A 9,401-nucleotide genomic window follows, 5' to 3' on the forward strand; every position below is an offset into this window, starting at 1 on the left:
AAATATTTGGAGCTGTTGTGGAAAGTAAAGAAAGAATCTAACTGTCCAAGGAAACATGATGCTTTTACATATGATAATAAAACTTGGGCATATGGTTAATGATGAACTAATGTATGAAAATAACTGAAACACCACCACATGTAATATCATATCATTTATTTAGAATAGAAGAAAGCACAAATGTATTTACATTCACATGTACAGTAGCATACAATTCCATTTTTTATATAATTACCTAACTCTCCAAAGTACCCAGTCTGTACAACGTTAAAGTGACTATTTTAGTTTACAGTGTGGAACAATGCAGCGGAAACCATGTACTCCCTTAGTTTCACATGACTGTACACATCTGTGATGGTACTTTACACCTGAGCTGGTGAGGATTTGATGCAAACATATCAATTAGATTTAAGGATTACGCACAGAATCACTGATAACAAATGATATAAAAACGAAATATGGGTTGTCTTTTCTCTCTTTCTTTCATCTCCCAAAACACAAAAATTAAAGCATGATTTCTGACAAAAAGAAACACGCAAAAACAAATTAGGCGAGAAATGCTTTCACCGTCACCTCGACTCGTGTTTTCCTTTCACTGAGCACCCTTTGCTCTAATCGGCTCTAATCTAAAGTGCAACGTCGTCCTGCCTGGCAGTCCTTCCAGTGTTTCCGTCATCATAGCACCATGGTTGGGATGTGGTGCACCAGGGGCATCTGGTGGGGTACGGCTGTCATTTGTGGGGGAGGAGGGGACACCTGGGAGGACGCATCGGCTCCGGCAGCCACTGGTTTGTGCCGTGCGCTCTTCTGGTGCGCCCGGAGGCCCGCCAGCTGGGAGTACGCGCTCTGACACACGTGGCACTTGTAGGGCCGCTCGCCGGTGTGCAGGCGCACGTGGTTGCGCAGAGTGGACGACTGGCTGAAGCGCCGGTTGCAGAAGCGACAGACGAAGGGCTTGTCCAGAGTGTGAATGCGCATGTGCGAGCGCAGGTTGCTGCGGGAGTTGAAGCCGCGGTGGCAGATGACGCAGCGCATCCGACCCGTGGATGAAGAGGGGGTGGCGGAGGAGGAGGAGGGGGAGCACGAGGAAGGGCCGTCACAGGGGTGGGAGTCATCTGGGGAGAAAAAAAGAGCAGGAGATGTTTGAAAACCTTTTCAGCTCGAGTTTCACGTGGTTACCGTGATTTTTTTTAAGTAGCTCCTTTTTCATTCACAGTGAAATAAAACCTGCTTCTCACCATTTCTGCCTTTCTTCTGGTGTTCTTCTTCGGTTCCGGGAACTCCAGGGATTCCCAGGAACGTGTTCTGAGTGTTTCCATACCAGACAAGCAGCTCTTGGTCTGGCGGGATGGTCTGAGAGGGAAAAGGCGAGATAAAAAAAAATATCAGTTAGACATCGTGAAATTTCGATTAGTTGCTCTGTGAATGATGCAAATGATAAAGAAAGAAATCACGGGTTAAGTTCTTATTCTAGCCAGCAGGTGGCACCTGCATTTTACACGCTTAGAGGTATTTTAATGCCATGGGCATGTTACAGCTGCTATCTGGACTGAACCTAAGTGCGTCCTCACCTCCACGGCCTTGTAGAAGATGCTGCTGCCGATCTGCACCACCTCCAGGTTTTGCTCCTGCTCATTCCGGGCACACTTGATGTAAGTCATCCAGCTGCGCTGATCCTCCTGACTGGCGTCGATGAAATAACGCACTGTGCCGTCTTCGTTGAACACCTGAGCGCACAAGGCAATAAAAAGTGGGAGAAATTTGTAAAGAGTCCGACTAAGGAATTTGGATAACACGGGCCTCATCAGGCTGCGGGATGAACAAATGAAGTTAGAAGCTCACCTCCCACATGAGATTGTTGTTTTTGAATAGGTCCACGTGTTCAGGGGACAGGAGCCTCCCTGTGAAGGGGCCCATCTCGGTGCCGGCTTTGATCCAGGTCTTCGAGAAGATGCCCAGACCCTCACCGGGGATCGAGCTCTGGGCGATGATCACCTCACTGGGCAGCACCAGGCTGGACAGCTTCTGCACCTCTACGAATATAAAGAGGAAGAAACGTGAGAATGTTTTTTGTTTTGTTTGTTTGTTTTGTTGTGGTTTTTTTTATAAGGAAGTTAAAATACTGAGAGCAGCTGCTCAGTTTAGATGATACCGCGTACTATGAATCTTTGTGTCAGTTAAAGGGCATGGGAGCCAGATCACTGTGGTCGGGAGACGTTCAGCACCAAAGCTTTGCTGGAAAAAAGTCCTTAAAGCAGCAAATGAACTGGATCTTATTTTAGTCACGAAATATTAAGCTACACCTCATCCTCCGTTTAATTCGATTATCTGGCTGAATTGAAACTTTTTGTTGTGCAAAAGCCTCTCGGAAAGCATTTTCATCCGCAACAGAAAGGAGGGAGGAAAAAAAGAAAATCGTGCTTCTTTAATGTCAAAATCAAAGATTTTTTTTTATTACTTCGGCTGCCAAAAAAAAAAAAAAAAAAAAAAATCCCGTCCGAATAGGGGTTAAATGGTCCTCTATTGCGCAGGGTCCAACAATTTGTCATGCTTCAGATGTGATATTCATTAAAGTTTACTGGAAAAGAAACGGCTAATTCCAAATTCATTATCCTTTTAAGAACTTTGTAGCAATAAATTTGCACTGAATGAAACGCGGACTTGTTAAAAGCCTCAGAAATTTCTGCAACAAAAAAATGGAAAGGCGATTAGATGGTTGACATGCAATGAATAGCATTAGATTTAGCCTTCACGGTGCATTATGTGAGGAACAGCAAATCTTTTAAGGAGAGAGAAAGAGAAAGGCTCCGGAGCCCCATAGCTGCCAAGAGAGGAAAAGAGACTGTCCGGAGATTGATGAATGCAGGATAAAAAAAAAGAAAAAAAAGAAAAAGAAAAACCCGGGGACATCTTAAAGAAAGGAAACCTTTCACTCCGCGAGGTTTAAGTGGAAACTTTCCCAGGTCAAGCACAAAGTTAACCAAATGAATTTAATGCTCCGCGTCTTTCAGTTACACGCCTAACAAGCCTCCAGCGCGAGGTCTCGGAGCTGGGGAAGGGTTAACGCGTTAAATGGGTCGAAATAAAAGCAGAAAAAAATTGGCAGAAAACGTGGAAAGCAGCGAGGAGTCAGGGAAAGTTTAGGACGTAAGCGCTGTAGAAGGCCAGTAACAGGTCCGTGTTTATAGCGATGAAAATAAATGAGAATTTTGAGAGAGAGAAAATCTATGGGGGAAAAAATACAAAGTTTTATTGTCGGCTTTGATTAACGAAGAAAGATGATTTGATCAAATACTTCCAAAAATGTGTCCTACAGCCATAAAGCGCAAATCAAGGGGACCTTTTACGCACAACCTGGTGTAACGAAAACAAACCAAAATCGGCATTAAAAAACCACAAACCCGCACTGCAGTGTGGGTAAACATTTGAATGAAATAGTAGAGCATCAGCAGCTCAGCCTACCTCCAGCGAAGGACTGAGCCAAGACTTCGGCGGTAAAGGCGGTCTTGGGGCTGCTGCCGGTGCTGCCCTGCCGCTCCTCCGCCAGGTGTTCGCCCAGCACGTTCCTCCACCTGCCGTACAGGAAACTGTGCAGGATGTCCGATGTGATCACGTCCGACAGCGAGCGACTGGGACACTTAAATCCAGATTTTAGAGCCAAAGCGTCGGCGGGTAGCACGGAGCCCATGTTGTAAGACGAGTAAAAAAAAAACAAACACAAAGAGCGAGGAGGGGAAAAATCAACCCAGAAATGATGATAAGTGAAGCTGCAGCGAGCGGAGGAGAAGAAGGAGAAGAAGAAGTGGACACACAAGGAGCTGCTCTTCAGTCCGCCCCTCTCTCTGCTCCAAACTGTGCGCAGTAAAGCTGCCCTGCCTGGTTGTGGGGGTCTCTTTATATAAGTGGCTAGTGTGACCCCTGTCTAATTACTTATTAATGACACACCCCTCACCGCGTGGACCTGCCTGCTGCACGGCAACAAACCAGCAGAGACATTAAAACCAACGGAGACAGGAGGGGAGAGTGAGGGGAGGCAGGGAGGGTGGGTCAGCGGAGGGGCAAACTTTACTTTGGTAATTATCCGCACATAAAGCTGCATATTAAATTAACACACATGCGCAAAGCCATTGTAGTCATGCTTGTGAGATCGAAAAAGGCACACAAATAAAAATAAAAAAAACCGCTTTAAATGCACACCTGTGCTGCCGGGGAAGGGGGGGGGGGGGTGCTTCCGTGGATTTGTTGGGACTTTCTTAATGATGTATGTTTGATAAATAAGAATAAAGAAGGAGAAGGTGGTGTTAAAATGATGATGAAGAAGAACGAGAAGTTTCCCCTCATGCGTACAGAAGTGGGTCATTGCGTCTGGGAGTTGCTCGCCCATTTTTTTCTCATGCATTTCGTATTCATGTGGTGGTAATATTAATTTTTTTGTGAAGAGTTAGCGCGGGAATAACAAGAATGGAAACAAGCTCAACTTTAGGGTTTTCTTTCTTTCTTTCTTTCTTTCTTTCTTTTACAGCTTTGTTCGCATGCAAAAGAAATGCAAAGCTGCTTTGACGTGGTTCACTTTTTCAAGCCCTTGTTGAGGTAAGCGGTTTAATATTCATGGATGTTCGGATCCCCTCCACCCCCACTCGGTATTGTGGCGACGTTTAGATGAGTATATATGGGCCCTTTTCTTCTCCATATAGTCGCAGTCCTCTGTGTTTTTTCCTCTCCTGCCTATTTTTCGGGCTTGATGGACTGGGGCTAAATGGGCAGTTTTTCCTTCTTTTCCAGCAGAGAGGACATCTTTATTCCATCCCTGGCTCACAGGTTTCCTATTCAGCTCCCCTCCCAGTAATGTCAGGGCCCTGAAAAGTGCTGCAAATCAATCTTTCATGGTGTTTTGAGGGCAATTTGACATCCATGCACTCCTCTTTTCAGTCCAACAACTACAAGGGGATTGTCCGAAAAAAAAAAAAAAAAAGTGGGCAACGTTGAGCTCTCTCTCTCCCTCTTTCTCTCTGGACGAATATGGACTATGGCGATGTAATGGCACAGAAGATATGGCAAGTAAATACAATAGCGGAGAGTTTTGTTGAGCTGCAGAGATAGTGAAAAGGCAAGGTGAGTGACAGGGCACGAAAAAAGATTACCGTGTACAGCTGCTTTTTATGAGCGGGCCCCTCCCACGTTTGTCTCCTTTTTCCCAGATGAAATTTCTCTGCTCTTTCAATGGGATTCTTTCTCATCTAGATTGATTTACATTTATAGCATTCATCGCACAAATCCGAGGTAAATGGCGGGGACGGGGGGGTGGGCCGCTTCTTTATTAAAGAGGAATTAAATGAATTGAATTGGGGTAACGCATGGATTTGATTTGCTTATTTATGCATTAACCTGTGGCATTATGCGGAGCTGGTAAAGCCGCGGGCATGTCAGCAATGGCAAATCATCCCGCTTAGCCGTTCCATTGTAAAACAATTTAAGCCATTATTCTGTCCATTTAAAGCTTATCAATTTAATGTGGATGATTGACAATTATTGCACAAAGAATGTGGTAATTGATGGATTTCAAAGAGCTGCTGGGAAACCTATCAAAGGCGAGCGTTTGTTTGTGGGTAAATAGCGGAATTTTACGCGAATCGGAGGGGGTGAGAATGGAGAGATACACCCCTGAAGAAAAACAGGAGAACACACATGATTGGCTTTACACATTAAAATGTCAGAGAATAAACTGAAAATTACTCAATATTAAAAGATGCTTTCAAGAATTTGCTTGGAATTTTTTTTCCCCGTTTTTGTTGCTAGTTAGAAATAAGAACGTAAATCACTGACACTTTACCCAAACATCCGCATGAATTTAACTGAGGCCCGCTTCAGCGAGACACACACACACACACACACACACCAACCAGCAGGGAGAAAGGAGCGCAGAGCCTCCCGCGGGATCCTCCGCAGTGTCATTAAAAACAGATTAAGGTAGCTGCCACAGTGCGCCGGATCCTGGAGGCCGGCTCATCTGCTGCAAAGGTGAGAGAGGTGCAGCCCCCACCCCACCCACACCCCTAAGAGCCTCTTTTTCTTCACCCCTCTCTCCCTCGGTTGCGGGACAGGACAGGCCACCTGCTGGATGTGGAGGTGTTGTGTGTGTGTGTGTGTGTGTAGGCCCACCTTTACTTACAAAGCATGGAAACTAATTGAAACATGGTTTGGTTCGTCCTGCCCAACACTGGCTGCGACGTGAAGCTGCGAAGTTATATCAGTCTCCTTTTTCGATCAATCAGCAGAAACTGCAGTAATAATTAAAATGTCACGACTTGATTTATCCCCTTAAATCTACTTCACACTTCTAAAGAGAAAATGTACCCAAATTTAGTAGCAGCCGCAAAACTGCTAAGCTGTGGATAAAAGTCCCACAAATCCAGTTTCTCTCATCATTAGTTTGGAGTGCGATTTGAAAATAAACAAATACTGACAACTGTACTTTTACCTTTTAAAAATAATGAGTCTGAGACAAATTGATCGTTTTCTAAAATATTTTCTAATGAAACTGCACCAAATTGCATGCAGACGTAATAAAAACAAGTCGTACAGTCAGCTGAGTCGAAGTTGGCCTTTCCAATCAGTAATGCTCTTTTATACAAACAAGACCTGGACACAGAGCAGGGGGAAGAGGATAAAACAACCACTGCTGCCATTCCCCCCATCTAACAGTGTTAAAAATATCCAATAATTCTGAACTGCGAAGGCTTTTTCATGCCGAGTAGACTATAATTACCTTATATTAAAAATGTTATTCTGGAACGATATTCCCAACATTACATTGCCATTTTACCTCAAATATAGCCAAAATAAAATTGAATTATAATGAAAATGTTCAGCTATGATTGGGGAGGAAAAAAAAAAAATCTAGGAATTTAAGAGTGATTCGGGCTCAGGTGATGTAAGATAAATGCAGAATGACGCATCTAATTTTAGACACTCTGCAGAGTGTTTATGAAATTATAGATCATTTTGCTGTTTACAAGCTAAGTGAGGTGGAACAATAGAGGCCTCAAAATGAAGTAAAGGTCCCTAGAACTACATTGATTTGGCACAACATTTGCAAAACCTGCATAAAGTCATTAAAATAATTTGAGGAATATTTTACTTGCACATAAATACATCAAAAAAATGTGGTTTACTTTAAATGCTCTGCTCTTCTCATTTTTCAGACTGAAAGCAGTCGCTTTTAAAAAGGCCACAGTACTATTGTACAAGCAGGATCATTTTTAAATCAACGTTTCAATACAGGGGCACCTGCCTGTGCAACAGATCGGCATATTCAGCATAAATTCCCCATCATACTGTCAGTTTGGATAAGCAGGAAAATGCTTCGGTGTGTCTACAGATAATGAAGTGCCCCTCTCACTCTGCTTAAAAAGAAAAAATTATTAGATGGCCACAAAGGACCCAGCAGGTCCAAAACGTCCACAGGGATGGCACGTTAAAGACGAAGAGGATCAAAATCAAGGGCTGGATTTGGAAACAGCTGCACGGCATCAAAGCAGGGGCCGCTACGGGGCCACGCAGGATCCACTGTGGCAAGAGCCTCCCTGCTGAGGGCAAAGATGTGCAGTGACAAAGCTGGAAAGAGCTGCAGGAGAGGAGGAGGGGTGGGACAGGACAGTGGAATGAGCTGATGCTGGCTTTAAGCATTTAATGTGCGAGAAGGATGAGGAAGGAAAAAGTGCAAGAATTGTTTCAAGTGCAATGAGGAATGGCTGTAGAGGAAATGTGGCCAAGTAGTGCAGCATTTGGAGCAACAACAAAAAAAAAAAAAAAAAAAAAAAAAAAAAATGATAAAAGGAAGGCCAACTTTAGATTTCCTGACAGGCTCTGAAGGTGAAGTCTGCTATAGTACAACTCCAACTGAAGTCCTCATCCAGAAACTTAAGGCAGTGGCTTATTTTAATAATAAATCAAAAATCAGTTTCAATGAAAAGTCATGCAACAGACTCTTAAACACGCAGGTATTTTCTTTGTCTGTGGACGTAACGCAGTGGAAGTATTACAGCATGCAGCAGCTCGGCAGTGCAGGAAAGTTACCATTATGAACGTGTAATAGCATAAATCACCCACAAGAGAGGCTTGCGGAAAATTTATTTGAATTTGAGAACTGGCAATGGACTATAGAAAATAGATATTCTGCTTATAAAACATGAAAACATACATTTGGCCTATATATCCTCTATGTATCATCTGTTAGTATATATATATACACACACGAACACAATAGAGCTCTCAGAAAGTTTCAGATGTGAAATTTAACACTTTAGTATCAGAATACAACCAAAGACATCCAAATGATTACAATATTCAAACAGAAAAAAGAAAATAAAATAAAAATTCAGCTCAACAGTACACAATAAAGGTAGTCCAGATGTTTTCAATACATGGTTAACTGTACACAAGAGGAGGAAAAAGAACCAAACAAAATAAACACCAAAATTAGACATTTTGAATTTATATCCCTTTTCATTAAGAAATGACGTTAATAACCAGAATCACTTGCTATAATGACGCATCATTTATATTAGATCACACAAGAAAATTAAAAAAAAAAAAAAAAATTAAAAAAGGTATTAGCATTGGACTGAGTCCAACGCCCCGCTGAGTCCACAGCAAGGGCTCAGAGGGGGCGCCGGCGAACTGGGAGGTACCAAATAAGACAGGTTTTGATCATAATACTTAAAACATAAAATACTACATTAATTATTACACAGGTACGAATTACAGGGGCTTAGCAGTCTTGAATAGTTCAGGTACAGAAAACACACCCAGGAGAGGAGAGAAAAATAAAATAAAAACAAAATCCACCACGTCTTGTTTTGCTTCATAACAAGATGCAACATCAAATTTCAAATCGCACATTCACAATCTGAACATTTTCAGTATGAAAACAGAACAGAAAAAGAGGGACAATTTTCCTGCAACTCTGATCGCAGGGAAAAAAGTATTTATATATCTATATATATGAAACAGATGTTTAAATTAAACAGTCAAATATATGAGCATATATATACATAGTTGTACAAGGTAGCAAAGTCAAAAAAGCTATTTGCAACATCCCCCTAAATCAGATCAGTGTAATAAATTATCCATGACATTTGCATTTGGAAAAAAAAAAAATCATCTTAAAACTACAAGTTAAAAAGTCTGTCAAAATATTAGAGAACCCATCTTTGTTTCAAAAGTGAAATAAGATATTGCACCTTTCTTTAAACCAGAGTACAATAAAAATGACAATGAAACAGCATAACAATGCACAACAGGAATTAAATTAGAACTATTGCCACTGGCTGACATTAACCCACCTTAAACCTTTTAACCTTTAAAAAAAAACAAAAAAAAAAACCCTGTAACAAAAAACA

General features: G+C 42.2%; 1 protein-coding gene across 1 annotated transcript; it reads right to left on the reverse strand.

Annotated features, from left to right (window-relative positions):
• Positions 1 to 150: 150 nt before the first annotated feature.
• prdm12a (PR domain containing 12a) lies at positions 151 to 4,252 on the reverse strand. Its single transcript, XM_086302566.1, has 5 exons — positions 3,463 to 4,252; positions 1,843 to 2,033; positions 1,572 to 1,727; positions 1,239 to 1,353; positions 151 to 1,115 (listed from the first exon to the last, which is right to left on the reverse strand). The coding sequence occupies exons 1-5, from the start codon at positions 3,686 to 3,688 to the stop codon at positions 676 to 678; spliced, it is 1,128 nt and encodes a 375-aa protein (XP_086158692.1). The 5' UTR covers positions 3,689 to 4,252; the 3' UTR covers positions 151 to 675.
• Positions 4,253 to 9,401: the final 5,149 nt, after the last annotated feature.

The sequence above is a fragment of the Aulonocara sp. 'chitande type north' Nkhata Bay genome, linkage group LG7, assembly GCF_057382095.1.
Source record: "Aulonocara sp. 'chitande type north' Nkhata Bay isolate Kocher_YH1m ecotype deep benthic linkage group LG7, A_spYH_male_GT1.1, whole genome shotgun sequence".
Classification (NCBI taxonomy): Eukaryota; Metazoa; Chordata; class Actinopteri; order Cichliformes; family Cichlidae; genus Aulonocara; species Aulonocara sp. 'chitande type north' Nkhata Bay.